The sequence below is a fragment of the Amphiura filiformis genome, chromosome 17 (assembly GCF_039555335.1).
Source record: "Amphiura filiformis chromosome 17, Afil_fr2py, whole genome shotgun sequence".
Taxonomy (NCBI): domain Eukaryota; kingdom Metazoa; phylum Echinodermata; class Ophiuroidea; order Amphilepidida; family Amphiuridae; genus Amphiura; species Amphiura filiformis.
This window is the reverse complement of record NC_092644.1, coordinates 3,978,120-4,003,332: the sequence shown is the minus strand read 5'-3', so window position 1 is coordinate 4,003,332 and position 25,213 is coordinate 3,978,120. Positions and strand designations below refer to the sequence as shown.

The 25,213-nt window shown below is 36.0% G+C and overlaps 1 protein-coding gene across 1 annotated transcript; it reads right to left on the bottom strand.

The window, feature by feature from the left end:
- Positions 1–215: 215 nt before the first annotated feature.
- On the bottom strand, positions 216–24,579 carry LOC140136812 (GDP-fucose protein O-fucosyltransferase 1-like). Its single transcript, XM_072158411.1, has 7 exons — positions 23,889–24,579; positions 21,396–21,490; positions 18,905–19,079; positions 3,805–3,937; positions 3,027–3,222; positions 2,335–2,562; positions 216–803 (listed from the first exon to the last, which is right to left on the bottom strand). The coding sequence occupies exons 1-7, from the start codon at positions 24,142–24,144 to the stop codon at positions 591–593; spliced, it is 1,296 nt and encodes a 431-aa protein (XP_072014512.1). The 5' UTR covers positions 24,145–24,579; the 3' UTR covers positions 216–590.
- Positions 24,580–25,213: the final 634 nt, after the last annotated feature.

The window sequence follows — 25,213 nt, the reverse complement described above, 5'->3', positions numbered from 1 at the left end:
ATACCTTGATATTTTCATACCAACTTGCTAGTGTGAGTAATGTGCTAATTAGTTTCCTGCCTTACACAGGATTGAATAGGGATTATCATAGTTCAACTGTCAATTATTGATTAAATAAACCTCTATTTAATAGGTACTTTCAAGGTCAAATACCATGAAATTTAAAAGAATTCCAAAATTTTTTTTATGGGAATGTCATCTTTAAAGGCCTATAACTCAAAAAGATGTCTGGCGACTTGTTCCGGGTTTGTTGGAGCTGGTCATATGTGATGTGATCAAGCAAAATCAGTCGGATGTCAGGAATATTGATTTTGAGATATAGCCAATAATAGTATTCAACATCCTTTGCATTGTATTGTTCTGGGCAACATTAAAATGGCCATATCTCTGGAACCAAAAATCTAATTATGATGGGGTTTTCAGCTAAATAAAGCTCTGAGAATGGCTCATGTAATGAAATTGAAAACTGAATTTTGATTTTGATCGACACCAGACTCATTTTGCTTGATCACATTACATATACTACCTTTATTTGAGGTTCTGGTCCCTCGATAAGATAAGAGATAATCACCTGCTGAAAGTAATTATAATCAAGTTCTTTTATATGCAACATACTCCCCTATACTTGTCATTGGATCATCCAATGCCCGATTCCAGAATGTGGACGGTTTGTTCCTAGCATCTCTGTATCGCTTCACAAATGATGAAAATGATGACACACAGTTACCGATGAAGAAATCCGCTTCACCCATGATGACTAGGTCTATCATTGGTAGATCTGAACTGAGACGATGAACAGACACCTGTCAATCAAATATAAGGTTTATTAGAACAAATTTCAGGGGTTTTAACTTCAACACTACACTATTTTTCGCTCACCTGGAATGTTTTCACTAGCTCGACTAGCGTCTTCAGCAGATGGTGATGCTGTGATGATATATTGTCTACAATCGGCATATCTCTCGCTGCTGACGTCATGTGATTGACAGAATGACGTTATTGTTAAGATGTAGCACCCCCCTCCCATGGGTATCGACAGGTTATCCCAAATAGGATCTATTTCTAGTCCGTGGTCATGATTCAGTCTCGGACTAGAAATAGATCCTATTTGGGATAACCTGCTGATTCATGGGTAGCATTTGGATCCAAGTATTTGGAACATTATGCATATACAGGGAATCATGCAGATGGTGTGCTGCACAGTGCACACCGGGCTGCACGAAGAGAATGCATGCATGTCATTTAGCATGGAGCATGCAGATCAACTGACCTTAGGCCACCTTTTATGCTATTTTTGATTTTGTCACACTGTCCAGCAGCATGGACAACTGTCACAGCTATACATCCTGTGTCCACTGTTCATAAACTACACAGATACGGACTATTCACCAACAGTCAAAGTTCTGTGCTTTGTATGCTGGGAATTCTTGCATATTCATGAGGGCCGATCATGCAATCATGCCAGCATTGCGTGCCTTCGTGTATACACAATAGAGTGTCTTCGCGTTTACGCAAATGACCACAAAAATAAGTGGTATGTATGTAGCAGTTTCGTCTGTTGCACTTCAGGGAACGATCTGTCTTCATTATCGGGTGATGCTGAGACTTTGGCTGTTCATGGTTATAGTCTGTATCTGTTCAGTTTATGCCACTGTTACAAGTCTGCAGTACTGCCCATACCGCAAAAGGTAAGCATGTTGCCTATGGGGGTCGACGATAAGAGGTGCGCTAGTGAACTAAAAATAGCGCAAAAGAGAGATCTTGCGTAAGCACTGACAAGTTGAGTGTTCTCCGTATATGCTCGGATGAGCGATGTCGCCAGGTCTGAATGCTGTACCGCTGTCATCTGAGTACGCTTAGATGACACAGATATTCCAATCTATGTATTTTAAGGCAGTGCCCATACCGCGGAAACATGGCATGTTGCCTCAGGGGATCGACGCTAAGTCAGGTACCGTGTGAGCAACCTCAAAAATAGCGCAAACAACGCGAGCGTACACAAAAGAAAATTCTCGCGTAAGATAAGCGATGTCGCCAGGTCTGTACGGTGTACCGGCGTCAGCTGAATTCGAGTACGCTTAGAGGGCACAGGCATGGACAATTCCAATCTGTGTATTAATAATCTAAGGCAGTGCCAAACCATTTCAAATTTGTAATCGATAAGGTATATTGCTGATAGCGATCGATAGGCATAAGTGATGCATGCTGGGAAGGAAAAGGGCTCAAATTTGCGATCTCGGGTGACAAATTCTATAGCTTTTGAGCCCTTTTCATTCCCAGCATGCATCATGTTTGCCCATCGATCTCGATCAGCAATATACCGTATGCACTTACCTTTAGAGATTTCAAATCTCTCTTAAATTCTTCTTCATATGAATGTTTATCAGTAGCAATAAATAGCTGCTTAGCACCAATTTTCTGCAAGGCATTTCTGGTATGTTCTAGCACATGTTTGACAGATGGGTAGCACATTTCTCTATTAGTTGCTTCTTTGTCTAATTCATGGCACTGTGGTGACGCCATGTACCGTCTGATTCCAGCCACATCTCGGCAAGCTCTTTCCTGAGGAGTAAGGGGAAAATGTGCTATCAACTTGCTAATTCATACAATAATATGTGTAGTGTTAAAATATAATTTACTTTATTCAGGCTTTTCTTCAATTCCCCATGTTCGATTCAGAAGTAAACACTAATACCTCGAATTAAGATCCAATTCTAAAAGATAGTCCATATTACATTAGGCTGTTATATAGATCACTTGACATGTGACATCATTGCACGGCAGTATGCGCACAAATTATGGCAATTTCCATTATTCTTTGCCCTGCAGTGTGCGTACGCATCATAGATTGCTAAGGACACATGCATTTTAAATCGCCCACTACATTTCACATAGTACAAGAACGCCATTGAACAGTGTAGCGGTTCGTTCAAGCATATCGACAGACCAGCCCCTCGTCCTTTGTTGATAAACAATGATGTCAAATGCTCGATCTATAGAGCATCAAGCAAGGACACTCAACTCACCCAATCTATTCCAGTTCTGAGATGGATAGCAACATATTTTTCTCCTTTGAACATCTGATCCATGTACCCTTTAGCTTCAGCAAAGATCCCTGGGGCCCAGTGGAAGTATTGCTGTATTTGTCTATTTACTTCTAGCATTGGGAAAGGGGCTGGGGCACCTCGTAATGCCAGAACAGGATGCTCATCAACAGGGAATCTACAGGGAAAATGAAAAATGAAATGAATTTATGTTTGATATATACCATTTTTGTTTTGTTCTGTGGAAGATTCAGGTTGAATCTTTCTCAGAAGGGGTATGAAATTCAAATGGAGCTGCCTAATATGTTCATTCCATTTGAAATTCATACTCCAAAATCTTCCACAGGGGGATTGTGGATTTTAAATGGAATAGCCCATTGTTACCATGTTTGTTTGGATACTACATGTCAAAAACAGGAAAAGAGAATTGTGTGAAATTTTAACAATCACTTTAACATGTGCATATGTGACACGATCTGGTCCATGGAGGCCAAAGGAGGCATTTCTGAAAATGTTGTTACTATAATTATTACCTTCTACAAACATTAGGCTATCATAATGCCGCTAGTGTCAAGGAAACTATTATGACCCACCTTGATAGCCAAACAAAATTGGGTTAGCAATTTAGTGATATTAAGGCACGCATTGTTAAAAAGTCTTCCAAAATATAATATTACCCCCAGACAATGTGTTATACGCCTTTAGAAGAAAAATTTACGATTGAAAGGGTATAGAAAACCCTGCAGTACATGTGTGTTACCTCTCGTCCCATGCAGCTTTGATCTGTTTATTTTGTGGCAGATTTCCATCCTGTGCATAGATAGGCAATTCAAACTTGAGTGTCTCATCAAAATCAATATGGAAGCCATCCCAAAACGGTCCAAATGGGTTTCCTGTAATGTTGGCAAAATAGAAACAACAAACACTGAACATTTTATCAAAATCCTTTAATACTAGAAACTAGAAAAGGTCATCTTCCCTGGTAAAAAAAAAGCGCAGTGATTTATAGTGCGCTATGCACAGGCACAACTCCTAGACGTTGATCCACAAGCCTCAGCACACTTTACAGGTTGTCGCTGACCACTACGGCCCCACATCATTCCATAAACCATTCAACAACAAATCAGGGACTTTGCTGCTTCATACAGGTGTCTAGGTTTTGAAACCACCAATTTATGACTTGAGGCTCATTTTGTGGGAACAGTTCACTTATGTGACCTGCTCTGACAAAACCAGGAACAAGTTGCATTTTTGACATTTCATGAGATGAATGAAAATGTAAGCCAAAATACCAAAATTATATAAATAGCATCAATACTTATCAAGATATAGATAATTTTGTAAATGACACCTTGATATTTTTGCTAACTTGCTATTCTGAATAATGGGCCAATTAGTTTCCTGTCTTACACAGGTTTAAATAGGGATTATCATAGCTCAACTTCAACTGTTACAGGTCACAGCATAAGCTAAGGCACGTATGCGAAATCGGTGGCAAAATTACAGCATTTTATTGATATTTAGCGACATATATTTGGTTATTAGCTATAACCGAAGGAATATTAATATCATAGTGATCATCAAGGTTGAAATTTTTGTGCAGGAGATTATCTAATAACTGCCTATAATGGAGGAAAATGACAGCTACGCTGGGGCTTTAAACGCCAGTTCTGCTAACATGGCCGACACCAACGCATAACGGTACAAGGTCACAGCCTGTTACACGGCCTGCTGAACAACGGCATAATCACCCGGTAGTGTTCTTTAAGAATAGGGACGTGGTTACGGACATTGAATGGAAAGAAAACAAGTATCTAACAAATGAGGAGGTGTACATAGCTATAAGTAAATCAATCAGACAGGAGTACATTGAAGGCGGACAACGAATTGGCAGTTTATGGCGTCTATATATCAGTGACTTAACATCAAGATGCAAGCTGATGGCAGAGGGTCTGAATATCAGAAGTAAGAATGTTACGATTCATGAAAACAATCCGTACATAATACAACCAGATTCCACGACGGTCCATGTATGTGGCGTGCCCCTGTCGGTGAGTGACAGTTGCATACTCGGTGCTTTGAGAATGGTAGGAGCTGAAATCAGAGGAGAATGTAAGAAAGAACAATTGCGAGTTGGAGGTAAACTAGTCAAGTGCTTAACAGGGAATAGAAGAGTAGAAATAAAGAAACCTAAAGAACCGTTACCCAGATATGTTGCTATACTCGGCTTCAAAGCCAAGTTATACCACCAGGGGCAACCCAAGACAAGCGAAGTAACATGTAGTCACTGTCTACAAAAAGGACACTATGTTGGCACATGTAAGAATGAAATAAAGTGTGCAATCTGCCAAAATGAAGGACATGCAAAAGGGACTTGCCCGGATAAAGTATGCAATATACCAGATGTATACATTGCGCCTACACCAACAGAATCAGAACAAGAAACACAGTTATCACCTTCTGTGTTAAAGACGGCAGAGAACGTGTCAGTTAGTCCAAAGCAACAACAAGGACTTTTAAAACTAAGAGCTGGCAAACTGGAGTTTACTAAGAACCCTAGCATTAGAGACGAGTCTGACTCGTCAGATGATTCATGAGTCAGATGAATCTGTATATGAAGACACAAGTATGAGCGCAGTGACTCCGTCGCCTACTCAGATAGGTGAGAAGAGAAAGCAGAAAAGCAAAAGTAACCATCAAAAGAGAAGGAACAGAGGATCAAGATCAAAAGGAAAAAGAAAGTAGTTGTGTTAAAAGATGTAATGTTGATCAAATGTGAATAAACTCTAATACCTATGAATAGAAATTACGTACACTTTGTATCCCTAAATGTTAGGGGGTTACGAAATAAAGAAAAACGTAACATTTTATATAAGTGGTTAAAAAATCAAGAAACCGATATTTGCTTCCTTCAGGAAACATATCTTGATAAAAACTTGGAAAATATTATATCCAAAGAATGGAACATGGAAATAATTAGTTCTTTTGGAACCAATAGAAGCAAAGGTGTTACAATACTATATAAAAGTAAGCTTGATATTGCAATAGAAAAATATGTGTAACAGATGATGGTAGAAGAATTTTAGTTAATATGTCTATAGAAAATAAGAAATTTACACTGGTTAATTTGTATGCGCCAACAAAAAAGATGCATAAAGATATGTTTTTCAAAAAGACAGTTCACTGGATTAGAAGACATGCAAAATATGCTTTGATTGTTGGAGGCGATTTTAATTGCGTTCAAAATAAAATTAAAGATACTAAAGGTGTCAAAGGAAACTATGAACAATGTAAATAAAAAAAAAAAAATGATTAAGCGTTTGAAGCTTTTAGATATATGGAGAAAAATATGGCCTGAAAAAGGCACTTTACCTGGCGTCAGTTATCACTAGGTATAGCTTCAAGATTAGATTATTGGTTAATTTCTACAAGATTACAAGAATATGTTGAGAAAACTGATATTAGACCCTCCATAAAATCAGATCATAACGCACTCTCATTGAAATTGAAAATTAAAACAATAAAATCAGGTCCTGGTTACTGGAAATTCAATTCATCACTCACTGAAGACCAAAATTACAAACAAGATCTAAGACAGGTAATAAATAAATGCGGAAGGACGGTGAACGACAGCAATTGTCCAAACAACTAATATGGGAGTTGTGTAAAAAAGAAAAATAAGAGATTTCACTATTGATTATTGTAAGAAAAAGTCCAAATGTAAAAACAATCTTTTGGAAAACTTAGAAAAAGATGTTCAACTATTAGAAAATAAAATGGACAAAGATGCTAAAAAATAAAAAAATGAATATATTGAAGCCAAAGCAAAACTAGAAAAAAGATATAAAGAAATTACCAAAGGGCAATTATTAGAGCTAGAGTAAAATGGTATGAAGAGGGTGAAACCAATTCAAAATACTTTATGGGCCTTGAAAAACATAAAGTAGTCAAAAATTCAATTACGGAGCTTAAAGGGGGTAACCCTATTGGTTTTGGATATGGATTGTCTTTAAAATTACATAATAATATCAAATATCTCCCCTTTATGCTGCTTTGTGAAAAAACGAGAGCATTTTCAGCGTAAATGTGAAAAAATAGCCAAATTTGCAATCCAATACCTTGTATACGTGAATTGCATTCTGGGTAGGCATGCAACAACAACAATTCCCGTTCGTATGACGAATGCTGACATGCTGCAATGCCGGCCCGTATTGAGCGGAAAATATTTGTTGTTTTTTTTTTTTTTTGTTTTTAAATACCGTTTCAGAAAAAAAAAAAGGAAACAAAATATATTTCCCCTTGCAATATGTACATTTCAAATGAATATAAAAAAGTTTGGGTTAAAAATGGAGAGGAAAAAAACCTTCCGATACCGGGTTTTGAACCGGGTACCTCTCGGGTAAAAGAACAGCGCGCTAGCCAATTGAGCTATTTCACCAACTGAAATAATTAAGGAATTGTTTTAATTATATACGGCGGACCGTCTCCTCAGCACTTAGCGTAGTCTCCTACACAGCCAGTTTGCGTCGGTCTGACACTCGTCGATCCTCGTGATAGCCTACATACAGTCTGGGCGAGACTACACTTAGCGTAGTTCGCTTTTTCTCTTCCCATGATCCGAAGAAATTTTTATTGTTTACAAACTGGTAACCTGTAAAAACCGCTGTGATTCATGATTTCTCCGTAAAATACATCGACTTGGAGCGTCAAATTTCAGGATAGTAATGAGAAAAATAGTATCTATTATGTGATACCAAAACCTCATCAACAATGAAAAAAATCGGGGGGATGATGCTGTCGATCGGGTTACGGACCTTTAAGTCGAAAAATGGTAAAAGTATTACGAATATAGATGATATACTCAATGAGACAGTAGAATATTACAGTAATTTGTATAAGTCAAAGGAAATTAAAGATGAAGATATTGACTCGTATGTCAATAATATTCGTGTAGAAACATTGACAAATGAAGAATCAGATATATGTGAAGGTATGATAACTGTAAATGAGTGTACAAAAGCTGTCCAACAGTTAAAAATAAACCGGTCTCCTGGAAGTGACGATTTAACTTCAGAATTCTACAAATGTTTCTGGGAGGATATTAAAGTAATGGTAACTGATTCATTAAATGAAGGTTTTGAAAATGGTGAAATGTCTTTTTCTCAAAGAAGAGGGATAATCAATTTACTTTACAAAAGGGTGAAAAAATAATTTAGATAATTTTAGTCCAATATCTCTGTTAAATTATGACTATAAGATATGTACTAAAGTATTGTCATAACGTGTTCAAAATGTCCTGAACAAAATAATTAGTGTTGATCAATGTGGTTATGTTAAGGGTAGATTTATTGGTCAAAACATAAGAATGAATGAAGATGTTATTGAATATTACAACGAAATGGATAATGAATGTGCTGTTCTCTTTATTGATTTTCAAAAAGCTTTGATTCGTTAGAAATTAACTTCTTGTTAACGTGTCTTGAAAGGTTTGGTTTTGGGGTACAATTTTTAAATTGGGTTAAAACCATATATGCCAATATAAATAGTTGCATTTCTATGAATGGGTGGCTATCAAAGTCGTTTAAACTACACAGAGGTATTAGTCAAGGATGTCCTCTTTCAGCTTTGCAATCTATTATGGATGCTGAATATATGTCAACATGCATTAGAAATAACGATAATATAAAAGGTGTCACATTTAATAATGATCTAGAATTGCAAATTAAAATTGTCCAATTAGCTGACGACACTACGGTTTTTGTTAATGACATGGTTTCTGCAAACAATGTCATGAAAGAAATAGAAAGATTTAGTTCTGTATCTGGTGTTATAATGAATAAGAAAAAAACAGAAGCTATATGGCTGGGCAAAAACAAACCACCTGGTTTAAATAAAGAGATCAAATGGACGGAAGATCCAGTAAAATGCCTTGGAATATATTTTGGTAAAAATAAAAAAAAAGTCGAGGAACTCAATTGGGAACCAAAATTGAAAAAATTAGAAAAATTACTGAATTGTTGGAAAGCCAGAAAGTTGACATATTACGGTAAAGTCAATATTATTAAATCAGTAGGTATTTCACAAATATTGTACAATGCTAGTTGTATACATGTCCCTGATTACGTTTTTTAAAACTGTTAATAAACACATATTTACCTTCCTTTGGGGTTCAGGTACAGAAAAAGTAAAGAGAAAAACTATTACTGGTTGCATGGAGCAAGGTGGGATGAAAATGATCAATCTTGAACATCAAGTACAGGCACTTAAAATAAAATGGGTATCTAGAATGTTAGATGGAAATGACAATGCGATTTGGAAAAGAATATCAAAGTACTGGTTTGAACCACTTGGTGGGCTATCGTTAGTACTTGAATTTAATTGTAAGAGTGCTGATGTAAAAAACATGGTGTACAAGGATTTTCCACTTTTCTACAAAGATGTATTGGAAGCTTGGTATTATATGCAGGGAAACAAGATGAAAGATTCTAATGTTAATACAAACACAATTTTGTGGGGAAATAGCCATGTGAAATGTAAAGGTAAAATATTATTATTCAAAGAGTGGATCAATGCCGGTATTATTTATTTGAAAGATATTATAGTAGAAGACAGATTTCTAAATTTAAAAGAGTTATCACGAATGGTTGTAAGCCCTATGAATATATTTAACCTTCACAAAATAATTGAGGCAATCCCAAAAACTTGGAAGTTACAAATTAAGGAAAAAGGTTATATTCTTGTGAGAGAATTCCCAGTTCATTAGTTGAGTTAAAAAACAAGAAAGTTAAACACATTTCCTTACTAAAAACAAAAGAAATATATAATATTTTAAGTACATGTTTCGAGAAACCAGTTTGCATCCAATACTGGGATAAACAATTAAATGTTGTAGACAAGCCGTGGAATAAAATCTTTTTATTTAAAATCCGAAATAAAGTTTAACACAGTGCAACAAGTTAAACTCAATTTACCCTAGCTAAGAAATGGGCGAATCCATGTTATTGTTTACTGGGTCAGAGGTCAATCATTGTCATGCAGATAAATTTGTATTGTTTGGCTCGACCCGGGAACCAATGGATTTTTCGCGGGTTTCGGGCGTGATTAGTTGGTGATTTATTCACTGTTGGTTTTGTATTGGACACGACAACAACAAAAATCTTTGGCTACCGATTCTTAGAAATCAACAGCAACTGTATAAGACATAAACAACTGACTGATTGATGATAAAAATCAAGCTTTGGGAAGCTTAAAATGTGCACGTTTACTGCATCAATAACAAGGACACACGCTGATTTTTCTACCTTGTTTCTGCTTACTGCACAACAATATAATCAGGATTCCGGTTCCGAATTTAATGCTGCGCTATGTATAATTGGTGGCGAGTTCGGCGCTGGCATGCAGTGCTAAAACTTGGATGTAAAAAATATTGATACATGTAGTAATATCAACATTTTGTGCACGTTTTGTGAGCTAGCCGAAGTCAGTATTCTATACAATCGTCGTGGAAAATTCCCGGGAAAATTACGGTAGACGAATCCCACTGAACAGCACAACATGCACGCAAAGCAGTCATCTTCAAGACTTCATGAAATTTGTGGTTGAGTAATTTCTGATTAATAGACGGAGAAATATCCGGGTGAGAATAAATTTATTTAATTTATGTATAATGCGGGAGTCGAAATTGTATTTAAATGCATCTAAATAATATTTAATGGTGTTTTCTTGCACACGAAAAGTGCTCCAAAACTTTGCAATTCCTGTGGCTTTACGCATTTAATATTAATGTTTGTTTACCAAGTGTGGTTCTATGAATAATTCATGAGGTGTAATTGTTATGTAGGGGCAGGGTTTTACAATGCACATGTAGCCATTATCCAAATAAGGCAAGGCGTAATAAAAGACACGCTCATTATGACGTCAGGGTCCTTGAGAATTTGACATGGGCGAATCAATCGATATCCCGATTGGCAAACAATGACTTTCCATTGCAAATCAATGGCGAATTTTTCCGGTGTCATCGTATACATTTGAGCCATAGTTTTTACCCGGCGAATTTGGACAAATATTACCAAAGTTACAGCAATTGTCGAATCAGTTTGGCAGCTCGGAATTCGGGATGGCAAAATTTAAGCAAATTAAACTATCGTTTTTGATTGCGTCGGTTCATTTAAGTAGGTTTTTTTTTTCAGCATCGGATATGTTTTTAGGGTAAAGTTGACAGTCGTATTTTAATTTGGTGCCGAATTCAGTTCAAGCAGGCCAAGAAATATTGTCAGTTTTCTTGAAATTAATGTGGTTTTCATTCAAGGGATCCCTTTTATAGTTAAAACTCAAAAAATGTTGGGATCATTTGGCTTACGAATTTACGTATTAAAAGCTGGAAAATCATAAGTAGAGAATTTACAGATGGTCAATTTTATGTTCCTACTTGTAAATAACAAAAGCAATAAAAATAGAATAACAAAAGGGAAGATGTAAGACGATGATAATGTCGGTCAACGATTACGTGTTTGGGTTGGGAAATCCCTAATAATGATAATAGTTTTAAGTAGCAAAATATACGGTGGGCAGATGATAATATTTAACGCCACTTGTAGCAAAATAGTTCACAAAGGCAATTTATTTTAGCCATAAAAAAATCGGGAAAAATCCTGGTGCAATTTCCCGTCTCCCTCGTCGTCAAAATGGGGTAAAGACAGCCCGTCACCCCCCTGGCGAATTTAGCGTATTGGGCGTTTGTGGTAAAATTTTAGACAATTTCTAGGTGTGATTTCACCTTTTTATGTTAATGCAAGCATATTTTAGGTGATAAATGTTAGTATAACATTAGCAGGCCAGGTTTTGTGGCTTATTGAAAGGAAGGGTATCATGAGTATATTTACCCTTGGATATTTACCTTCATAATGGACGATTATGTCTAAGCTTACTCTGCATAAAACGTATATAATTTACATGACAGAGTCGGTAATGCATTAGTTTTGTTTGTTTGGTTGAATTTGGTTTGATTGTGGCATAATGCCTTACTTAAAAGGTAACCTAGTTTCATCCATAAAGTGGTCATATAGTGTAGGTCTAATTTTAGTCACGGGTTGTAGACAAAATGTATCGAAAAACAAGGATAGCCCGATATGTCCCTAGACGAGAATTGTTATTGAATACTTGGATTTTGGATTTGGATTGGAAATTTGATTGGACTGGAATTGTAATGTTCTTTTCCTTGGATTTGGATTGAAGTTGGATTTAAAAATTGGATGTGAATTTAAAATTGAAAAAAAAAAAAATAAATAAATAAAAAAAAAAAAAAAAAAATATGCAATGCTCTTTTCTTAGGATTGAATTTGGATTGAAAATTGGTTTTTGGATTTGGATTGGAAATTTGATTGGACTGGAATTGTAATGTTCTTTTCTTTGGCTTTGGATTGAAGTTGGATTTAAAATTGGATGTGGATTGAAAATTGGAAAAAATAAATAAATAAATAAATAACATTGCAACGCTCTTTTCTTTGCATTGAATTTGGATTGAATTTTGGATTGGAAATTTGATTGGACTGGAATTGTAATATTCTTTTCTTTGGATTTGGATTGAATTTGGATTTAAAATTGGATTAAAAAATAAATAAATAAATAAATAATTGCAATGCTCTTTTCTTTGGATTGGATTTGGATTGAAAATTGGATGTGGATTGAAAATGGAGAAAAAAAAAAAAATAAATAAATAAATAAATAAATAATTGCAATGCTCTTTTCTTTGGATTGGATTTGGATTGAAAGTTGGATTTGGATTGGAAAAAAAAATAATAATAATAATGAAAGACCAGGGTTTATCATGTGTGTTACGGTCTGTGTGAGGGATTTTGATCATAGTTGCATACCTTTTTTAACCTTGCATCCCTCGTTAGGCTTTGATCACAGGCTCAACGGGAATGTGGACGAGCTCTTGAGTCTTTTTAGAACTTGATGGTATTAGTAATGTGAAGTTCAGAAGTTCAACGGTAGATTTAGATCATAAAACTTGGTGAAGAAGGATCTTGGATAGTTTAATAATCTTGTGGTAAATCTCAGGTCAAATATTTGGATGGTGATTTAAGGAGGAGTAGTTATGAGTGCCATAAATACATTGGTCATCGCCCTGTTGGCCACAAGGGAGTCAATTTAAAGTAAAGTAAAATAAATTGGTTGGACATGAAACCAATATAAAGATATCTAATTAGGAAAAATCGTTAAGCAGGGTCAAAGAACTAATTAATGTAGAGAAGGATTTCATGAAAACGGGGATAAAAAATTCTTGAGGTCAAGTAAGTAAAAGCCGGATTGTGTGAAAATTGGGAAAATGTGTTCCCTCATCCCTTGCATTTGTGATACAATGACAAGGATATATTGTGTCAAAGCATTTTTATTGTGGATTAAGGGTAATTAAGGCAAAGATTGCTTCAGTTTCTGGAATTAGTAATTAGTAAATGTCATAATTTGAAAGGGTTAAATTTGTATGAGAGTAGATCGCACAAATAATTTGTCATGCTTATCCACATAACACGATGGTTCATAAAAATGGTCAGGGAAAGAAATTAATACAAATTAAATATTCATCTGTCTCCTGATAACTTGTGTTGGATCACAAACAAAATCGAGGAGGTTTATTCAAGTTACACAGGGTAATTAGTATACATGTGCTGGCAGGTTGGTTCCCATTTCTTTCTTTTTCTTTCTTTTATTTATATTGCAGGCGATACCAATGACACTTTGATGCTGGTGGTAAGAAACAAGCCTGACCTGTATGTACATGTACACCTGGACACCCATATAATTGCTAGTGACTACTAGACTTTGTGTGAGGCGACAGTAGACTTTGACATGCACAGCGAAGCATATTGAAAATTTTGTGTCATCTGCGAAACTGAACTTACGCACGAGCAATACAAGGGAGAGCATGCATCTTTTACACAAATTGTACTGTCAGAAGTCTATTGAACCAAATAAGTTCAGAAGTTCGGAGTCCAGCTAACGAAAAAAGTTAACACTTTAAGGCTTCTCTTGGTCTATATAATAGCATCGTTTGATCAACCGCAGTTGAACTTTGCATGGGAAATATTAATTTGATCATTCCTTCGATGTCGAGAAGTGGAAATTTGAAAGATGGGTTGTGCATGATTTAGCCATGACCGGCGCTTTGGTAAGGCAACTCAGGAACAAAGGGTCGCATGAACGTCGAGAGTGCTGAAATAGAATAAAATAAAGCAAGACATCAGGCAGAATGCTGTTAGCCACATTGGTCCCATATTTCCGACGCAACATGGAATTAAACAACCCAATCACTGGGTTCCGTATGTGCGGTTGTAAAGCGTAAGTGTACTGGCTAGGGTGTCTTACTCGGATTACAAGGTCTATTTCACTACACAACAGAATAACCCGATTTCTGCCTGAGATAGACGAAAAGATTTTTCAATTGGTAACTAAAAGTACGAAAGAAAGTTAACCATTGCGATGTTGATAATCAAAAGCTCAAATCAACTTCTTCAGACATTTGAAGAAAGAAGAATTAACTTAAAAGAGGCGTAAATTCATCCAACTTCGCATTGGTAGTGGACAACATATACAAAAACAATTTATACAATTTTGCAGAGTTGGACGAAAAGGGTCAACATGGGAAGTTCCATTGGACAAATGAATCTCATGGGACTTGGAATATCACTAATATCTGGGTTTCTAAAATTGAATTGCATGGTACGTAAAATCTTACAAGAAACAATTTATACAGTTGTGAGCCCTCTGATATTATATTGATGTGCTTATGCGTTATGTAATAGTATGACTATAGGGGGTTATATATCTCAACAACACATATATTCTGTTGTACATTTGAAATTAATAACATTGAGTCAATCGTGCTGGTTTTTGTTTGATTAAGTCTGTGTTAAAGGGAAGTAGGAATCAACTCCAGGTTGGCATGGGGTAGCTAGACTCTGGGGCCAAGTACTATGCCCTCATTTTTTCTAGTTTTTTTGTGAGGTTGCGAAGCCGGCTAGTTATCGCGTTGATTTCTTTCAATATCCTATTGTGAACATACAATATAGAGGTCAATGTATCTCGCAGCATATAGAGCCAGCACAATTAGTAGTGTTATTGTGGAGAATTATATGGATTACAGTCAATATCCAGCAAAGAAATTTTAGTGCTGTTTTATGCTAATGAACAATTAGTGGCACAGAGCCAAATGGTGATTTATATTTCAATGTGCCAACAATAAAATCCTTCATTGAGGCACCAGTTAGTTATCAGTAGCATTATCAAACATAGGCAGATATATCTGGTTCATCCATCACCATGTGGTTTCTGGTATTCAAGCAGACGCTCTCAAATGCGCTAGTCAAATTTAAACATGTGCCTCATTCCATTGTGTATCCTCCAGGAGTGTTAGAGGAGGTTTAGGTAATGGTATCCGTGCGGCAAAGTGAACAAACAAGTTTAAGGGGGGGAGTTAACCAAGTTCCTTATAAAATAAGTCCCTTGTGTGGGGTTTTGAATTATCTTTTCTGTATTTATTTATTATGATATATGTACATGTCATAGAATGCTAACATTAATACTTTATCCTTTGTAACTTCAGGTCGATCACCTGTTGAGAGTCTCGAGAATTGTTCCACTCGGGAGCGTCTGACCTGTATGCACCAGTACCGTAATTTATTGTTGAGTTTCCAGCCATTATATATTGGATTTAATGATCCAAGGGTTCGGGGTCAAACGCTCAGAATTTGAGCTTGGTGGCGGCTACCGAATGCAAGTTTGGATCACGTGTTGGTTTATCCAAAACGAGATTTCTCTGCGCCTTTGGTCGTTGTATCGCTAGAGTCTTGGGTTGGGTATTGTTCGCTCGATTAGAGAATCTCCTATTATATATTGAGAGTCTCCAAAACGAGATTTCTCTGCGCCTTTGGTCGTTGTATCGCTAGAGTCTTGGGTTGGGTATTGTTCGCTCGATTAGAGAATCTCCTATTATATATTTTGCTATAGTACGGCTGAGAGTGTAGGTACTTGGTGCGGGTCCTAAACAAAAGTCAATAAATGGTTGTCGTGTCTGATTGCCAACATGCATGCAATTTTTGCGTCCGAGTGTTTTTCAATTTCTCTGTCTTAGGGTAATAAAGTTTAACACAGTGCAACAAGTTAAACTCAATTTACCCTAGCTAAGAAATGGGCGAATCCATGTTATTGTTTACTGGGTCAGAGGTCAATCATTGTCATGCAGATAAATTTGTATTGTTTGGCTCGACCCGGGAACCAATGGATTTTTCGCGGGTTTCGGGCGTGATTAGTTGGTGATTTATTCACTGTTGGTTTTGTATTGGACACGACAACAACAAAAATCTTCCCACCCACCGCTCCCTGTGTGGACATGTGAGAAGGAAGTAAAATATAATTATGTGTGACAGTAATGAGATAATGACCTGTATAAATACAGATATATTTTATCTACTACATGGTAGTGTGTTAAATAGCTAATTAAAGCATTTAAGTGTCTGTAAGTTTAAAAAGAAAAATCAAGAATTATGGTCCCTGTAGATAAGGAGGGAGGAATAAAGAGTTGACGCCAATCATTAAAATTACATGTGACTTGCAATTAATTTCCCTTTCTCAGTTCTTCAAAGATACAATGTACACTGTTTAATTAGATCATGTGTTCAATATGTTGCTACATAAATGTTTATATAATTATTCTGTATCAACCTTTTTAGGATGATAGTTCAAGAGGGAAAGTAAGTCGTCAAAACTATATAATTCTTAATATGTACAGGAATTGACAATCGTATTGTTACATGCAGGCACAGGTGTCATCAAAAACAGTAAAGTAGTCTTTTATAAGGTCAAAGACTTCACACAGTAAGCAAAAGAAAATAATGCTGGGTTTTGAATTATCTTTTCTGTATTTATTTATTATGATATATGTACATGTCATAGAATGCTAACATTAATACTTTATCCTTTGTAACTTCAGGTCGATCACCTGTTGAGAGTCTCGAGAATTGTTCCACTCGGGAGCGTCTGACCTGTATGCACCAGTACCGTAATTTATTGTTGAGTTTCCAGCCATTATATATTGGATTTAATGATCCAAGGGTTCGGGGTCAAACGCTCAGAATTTGAGCTTCGGGTGGCGGCTACCCGAATGCAAGTTTGGATCACGTGTTGGTTTATCCAAAACGAGATTTCTCTGCGCCTTTGGTCGTTGTATCGCTAGAGTCTTGGGTTGGGTATTGTTAAGCTCGATTAGAGAATCTCCTATTATATATTGAGAGTCTCCAAAACGAGATTTCTCTCGCCTTTGGTCGTTGTATCGCTAGAGTCTTGGGTTGGGTATTGTTCGCTCGATTAGAGAATCTCCTATTATATATTTTGCTATAGTACGGCTGAGAGTGTAGGTACTTGGTGCGGGTCCTAAACAAAAGTCAATAAATGGTTGTCGTGTCTGATTGCCAACATGCATGCAATTTTTGCGTCCGAGTGTTTTTCAATTTCTCTGTCTTAGGGTAATAGACTGATTAATAAATTAGGGCATTTTCAATTCAATGTTCTTTATAATCTCATTCCATGTAGAAGAAATATCCACAAATGGAAACTTAGTGACATTGATATTTGTGACTTTTGTAATTGTACTGACAACTATGAACATTTCTTTATAACATGTTCAAAAAATAAATCGTTTTGGAAGCAATTTTCCGCCTTTATATGCCATATTCAAAATATTAGAGTGTTTAATATATGTTTAGAAAAAGTTATTTGTGGATGGCATATTGACAAATCTGAATACAATTTATCAAATATTTTGATTATTTTAGGCGCTTATTCAATTTATAAATCAAAAATCATATATAATGATACGAAAAAAATCATTCCAATTTCGAGTTTATTTATTCAAGAAATTAAAAACATTGACCAAATAATTTCAAACACGAAAAGAAAGTTAAGAATCGACATTGATTCAAATGGTTGGCAGTACGGTAAAGTGTACTGGAATGTTATGTAATCTTGTCTTAAACTATGAGGTTCTAATATGTATAGACCTGTAAAATGATAACATGGTGTATTGAACATGTAATCCCAATCAAAAAATATTGTATGATAATAATACATGTAGGCCCATTATGAATAGGCCTGTGAGGTATTGAACATGAAATCCCAATCAAAAAATATTGTATGATAATAATACATGTAGGCCCAATGTAGGCCTGTAAGATGATAACATGATGTATTGAACATGAAATCCCAATCAAAAATATTGTATGATAATAATACATGTAGGCCCTATATGTATAGGCCTGTAAAATGATAACATAATGTATTGAACATGAAATCCCAAACAAAAAATATTGTATGATAATAATACATATAGGCCCAATATGTATAGGCCTGTAAAATGATAACATGATGTATTGAATATGAAATTCCAAATCAAAAATATTGTATGATAATAATATGAGTAATGTCAAATCAAGTGAAGCATGATATTATGTATTAATTATGATATAATAAGGATATATGGAAAAGAGATAATAACAAAGAAATAAAGGCAATTTGCCGCACCTCTTTGAGGTTAAAGATAAAAAAACAAAAAAAAACCTGTTAATTATTGGTTAAATAAACCTCTTTTTAATAAGTAATTTCCAGGATTTGAAAGTCCACTTTAAGTCCCACATCACAGTCAAATACTATGAAATTAACAATTCCAAAATTTGTTTTTCTTTTTATGGGAATGTAATGCCTATAACTCAAAAAACATGTCTGGCGACTTGTTCCGGGTTTTGTTGGAGCTGGTCACATATTGTATTAAAGGAGCTTTGTTTGCATACTCAGCACAACTATCTTACCAGCTTTCAAATCACATACGGATTCTGAGTTGACCTGCATATAACAATAGCCTCTTCGTTTTCCTACTGGCCAATGTTGAGGTGCTAAATACTCCATAAAATCTCCCATTGAAATCACACGGTGATACTGCTTCAATGGCTCCACTAAGAAGTAATCTTCAAATCCAACATTTTGCTACAATTATAACAAATGAATGCAAATATCTATTATTGGGTATACAAGTTTGAAAGATCACAAATCGTAGCTTCTTCACAGTCCAGCTTTTATTTTATAGGTAGACCTGTTACATGTTGCATGACTTGCATGATCTATTTCTTAATTAATATTATTTAACAATTTTCATGCACACGGGTATCAACTGCAGATGATAAGTTTCAATTTTTTTTAACTCAAAAATTTCAGAATTGTAAATTTTCATGACCATATTCAGAATCAGCATGAAAAATGCATCAAAATAAACACCTCAAAAGAAATAAGTCCCCCTCTGAACATGTCGTCATAACATCGTAAGGTTTCATTTTGTACCAACAAAACTAACTTTGAAATAATTATATGACTGTTTACTAAGTGTTGTGTGAAAATGAGAGATTTCCATGACTTCAGGGCTGAATGAGCTTAAATTGAAGGCAAAAACTGCCCTTTTCAAAAGTCACAAAGTAGGCCTATGCTTGTCACAAAAGTTGATTCATGACTTGTTACTAATGGAAAACCGCATGTGTTTGAGTGCAGTTTAAAATGAACATTTACTGTAATGTGTATCGATTCTTGATCATTCAGCCATGCAAATCCCCTTGGTGCAGAGTTCAGCACAGTGAGTTGTAAGATGGTCAGTTCCATTCCTTGTCCCAATACGCCTTGCAGTTAACAAGCATAGGCCTACTTTGTGACTTTTGGAAAGGGCACTTTTTGTCTTCAATTTAGGCTCATTCAGTCCTGAAGTCATGGAAATCTCTCATTTTCACACAGCACTTAGTAAACAGTCATATAATTATTTCAAAGTTAGTGTTGTTGGTACAAAACGAAACCTTACGGTGTTATGACGACATGTTCAGAGGGGGACTTATTTCTTTTGAGGTGTTTAGGTACTTCAAGCTTAGTATTGGTTCAGTAGTTCTTAAGATAGCTCCTGAAATTTTGAGAAAATATTTCATGTTGAAACCTATGGCCAGCAGATAGACTATGCATTGTTGGTCGAAGCAACACAAAAAAATTGATTTTCATTATCCAAATCAATATATATTTAACAAATAACACTTCAAAAGATGTTTTGCAATTTAGTTCCTTTATACAAATCATATACTTTAAAAACTTGATTGATTTAAAATGAGTTATGTGTGTTTTACAAAAGTGTTGTTGTTTCAGCCCTCTTAACAACATAACTCAAGAACCACAGGATCTACAAAATTTTTGTTAAAGCTCACTACCATTCGCAAGATGCTGTGAACTACCAAACTGCAACAGAAAATAGTTGCTAACCTTAAGTAACTGGATTGTGTGAAACAAATTGGTATGTAAAAATACAAAAAATGAAAGAAATTTAAAAATATGAACAAATTCGGCCATGAGCAGCAAACAATGGGCCAAAACCGTTGAGTTTTCGAGGGGGTAACCCCCTTAACACCATTTTTCGTCGTTGACCAAAAGGCGCCCCCTCTATCAAAAATTCCTGGATCCGCCCCTGAGGAGCTACAATCTTCTTCTGCCAGTTACAGTGCTAACAACTGGAACACAGGAATTAATACAAGTCAATGTGGCTGGCCTAGTGAAATCAGTGTACTATACCCCATAAATGCAGTGACCAAATAATTGTGGATGATGCATCAAAACATGTTCTTAAATTGTTTCCAATAAAAAAATTTTCATTTGGATGATGTGAAAACTTCTAGCATTGTAAATATGAATGGGTTGATTTGGGTATTCCAAATCAGCATGGACAATTTGAACAATGAGACTTTTCAGCAACAATGAACAAACTTTCTAAGAATTACACAGCAACATACCAAACTCTGTCACCAATCATCTGTTTAAACTGTTAATAAACTTTTCAGTATGAACAGGTACCATCAGAACAGAGTATTCAGCATATTGTTTATTTGCCATAGTCATTGTTTTCACTGAAGGAAAATATCTAAAATTGTAATCCTTGTACAAATACTGTACTTGTTGCTTGTAAAATGACTTTTAACAGAAATAATCGCAGATAAATGAACAGTTTGTTAAATCACAACCAACAGTTAAATTGACAATATGAACACTTAAGAACAGATTTAGTGCACTTTGAGAAAAAAATTGTTCTCTCATTTTTCTAAAGGAAAGGAGATGTTACGGGATTTGATACCCCTGGGTACGTTATAATAAATCATACCCTCTTTTGATCCTTTGAATCTCCACTCTCCATCATGGCAGAATAGCAACTAAACCATGTCATCTTTGCCTCCTGATTTATTGTAGTTTTCAATAATCAGAATTGAAAGCAACAAAGTAACTTACATATGTTCTGAATGGAGCCAACACAAGTGTACGATCCAATGCTTTAGCAAAAGCCAGTGTTCCAACATAATGCTCTGCCTGATTGCCAAATCTCCCTGTGTTTAGAAAAGGACGTAAAAAGTGAGCTATTTGTTATGAAAGTATATCAGGAAACATATATGCAATAATAATAATAATAACAAAGATTTGCTTAAAAAGTTACCTTTTTCAGAGTCATCATTGAGCAGCGACGTAGCTTGCGACACAATCACAGCGTCTAATTCATTCAGCGTAGTGATGTATTGTTTACAATCCTCCAGTCACATGACCACCCGATGGGTGGTCAAGTGTCAGCAGATCATCATAGATGGCGGGCAGGTCGTATCCGGCATCCCACATCATGTGGAAGTTATCGGCAGGGAAGACCACTTTTGGAACAGGAAGATCAGGGAAGCCATAGAGATAAAGACACAAAAGCCCACGCTCAACAGGGATGCCGGATACGACCTGCCTGCCATCTACAATGATCTGTTGACACTTGACCACCCATCGGGTGGTCATGTGACCGGAGGATTGTAAACAATACATCACTACGCTGAATGAAGACGCTGCGGATGGTGTCGCAAGTTACGCCGCTGCTCAATGATGACTCTGAAAAGGTAATTTTTAAGCAAATGTCAAACATGACAGAGTCCAATATCAGTATCCATGCTGCCAATAACAAAGATGATTAGAAATAGAATATTAATTATCATTTGTTTGTTTCATCTATATGTTTTATGAATTGTACCAGTATATTGACTTTTGCTGAACTTGCTTACATTTATGCAAGGTTATGAGGAATTGTGACCTTACACTGTCCGACTGATGAGTAGGCCACTTGGATCTGGATCTGGAAAATTACTGATCATTTGATCAACACTCCAAATGGAGCCAAACGATCAGGGTTGTTGTGCACTGGCGCTTATGCTATTGTTTTAGTCAAACTTTTGGAGATGGTTGAGTACTTTAGTCTTGAAATTACTTGGTTCGGTTAATGTGGTTATGTGGTAAGGTGAACTGTTCCAGTCAGAAATTTATTGTTTGATGAAAGAGAGAGTGTTTTAAACAGTTCTTGTTTGCAGATGGAGTCTGGTAAGCGTTGGCGTGAGAGTGCCTTGATGGAAGACGGAGCGGCTGAAGGAGGTCGTCGAACGGTAGGGACAGGAGTCCCATTCTTGCTTTCTGGAGAATTGTAATCCGGTTTTTGTTTTTGAGAGAGTACCACTCAAGTTCGTTCAACATGTGTGTGACGCTACTGGTCTGCCTATAGTCATAAAAATTGGTCCCCTTGACGAGACCCCTTGAGAGAGAACACCCGGAACGCTAGTGGCTCCGCAATAAATGCACATGCACATAGCACAGTACAGAAGAAAGCATGCATTTCATGCGTCTTACATTGCGTACATGCCGAGTACGCTGCATGGACGCAACAGGTACCTTTAAGCTTGGCCAAGAAATACTTAATTTACCTAGATAGTAGCCTGTATTTAACATTTGAGTGAAATATAAAGAAATTCTGAAAGGGTGGTATACTGGTTCAGATTGCAGGAAACTTCTGTACATTCTGAAACATTGACATCTTTTAATTCTACTTCTATGCTAGACTGCTGAACTCAGTCCTCAATGATAGTCAGTCACTTATTTTTTTTTTTTTTTTTTTTTTTTTTGTTTTTTTTTTTTTTTACGACATGGCATAACTGGGCATTAACAGCAGAGACAAATAAATCATTTAGAAGCTGCTGACGAGGATGCACCCAGAAAGCGATTAACCTCCCTGCTAAAGCTGGCCCTCGATCTAATGGCTGGAATTTGGGCAGGTAGAGAATTCCATAATTGGGCTGTAGATGGTAGAAATGATCTTTCATGGCTGACAAGGTTTGATCTTGGGACTTCCACTGCTAGGTCATGGGATCTCACAGACCGTCGCAACCTGGGGTCATGGACATGGATGTCTGGCATCAGCTGGCATAACAACTCAGGGGCCTCCTTGTAAAACATACGATGGAAGAGGGTGGCTGCTCCAACTGCCCTGCGGTGGCTCAATGGCTGAATACGATGTCTTATCTTTTGGTCGTTATATGACTATATCATTTGAGGACTGAGTTCTTACCATACATCTTCCGAGGTGCAGTTTCAGACAATAGCTTGGGATTATTGGGGCAGAGGTTATCTTTTGAATTCTTTCATGACCACTGAAGCATAGTCAAGCCTGTCAAGGACACTCGGCGTGAATTGAAAGACCATGTCACTCGCCACAAACGAATGTCAAAGGTCATAACACCAATTTGGTGTACTTCAGCGCCTCGGAAAATGATGTTTTAGGTTTAGGACTGCTTCTATGCTACATGTATTACCGAAGCTATTCAACATCTGGAATGATCATGCGGACATGGCGTCATGGAAATTGGAAAGATTCATTTAATCATAAATTAAATATTTATTTTTTACTTTTAATCTTTGTTAACAACTTACCCATGCAGGGACAGAACAGAATGTATCCTCTGGGGTCCCATGTTGGCTTTTCTTTCGCTAACCCAACTTTTACTCGGCCCTCTGCTTCATGTATAATCACAGCTTCTGTAGCGTCGTCATCCGATGCAGAATCATTGGCATTGCATACAACTGTACTGCACGCACTGAACAGCAAAAATGCACAACAAAAATACACACTCGTTTTCTTGGTAGGGAATTGTTCGATTTTGACCATATTGTTAAATGTCGTTAACATTCAAAATATGAATACAGTGGTATTATTAATATGTGATTTGATGGGCTAAACATGTGAAATAAACAAGAAAACACTAGGCACTAAACAACAGGTACAAGTGTACCATGGGCGCTGACATATTGGAATTCCAAGATCAGTTCATTATTGAAAGAGGGGTGGTGTACTACTAATTATGTGTGATGGAATTTAATACAAAAATCTAAACAATCAGCTATCTTCATCAAATACATTGTGACAGCTTTCAAATAATTTAAAGTTCAATTTCAAAAGAAACTAGTTGATGTAGTGGATATATCTGATTATAAATATGTGTAAATATATTACAGGTTTTTCCTTTAAAAACATGGAATATCCTGTACGTGTCCTGTTGACGACTGCATTCAAGACTATGAAATGTTTTTGTTGATGTTGCCATATGTATAAGAAAAGCGCCCAAAATTAAAGGTGTGTTCAGTGTAAGTTCAGTTGTTTAGTGCAGGATCCGATGGAAGTAGGCCTATACAAGGTTGCTTTGCATTTACGGTAATTAAAAAAAAAGTGTACATCAAAAATTCAAAATAAATAGGAATGTGACCTTTATACACTTCTGTCATTACGTGCCCGCAACTTTTGTCTCTTCCACCTTGATTGAAATATTTTGTTGAAAAATAGTATGATCTTGTCATCAGACTCTGAGAGTATAATAAAATAAACAATTTAATTCAATCATTCTTTGCAAAATTATTTTAAGTTTGCAATATTAGTAATCATTTTAACTTTGTAAATATTGTTAGGCATATCTGGTAAAAACTTACTCCCCATTCCAGAAAAATACAGCAGTAATTATTTGGGATTAAAAAAATATTATAAAGTTCTGCAAAATGAAACATAGCTCAATCCTAATCATTCATTTAGTCCTAACTGGAGATAAAAGAAAAAGTTCACTATTTTACTAATTTCTTGAAAAAGAGCCAAAAACATGACGTGCATTTTTGGCATAGTCTGACAATCGAGTCACAAAAATCACAGACTTGGAATAAGTCAAAGCATTCCAAATCTTGAGTATATGCCAAAAATTTGCTCAAATTTT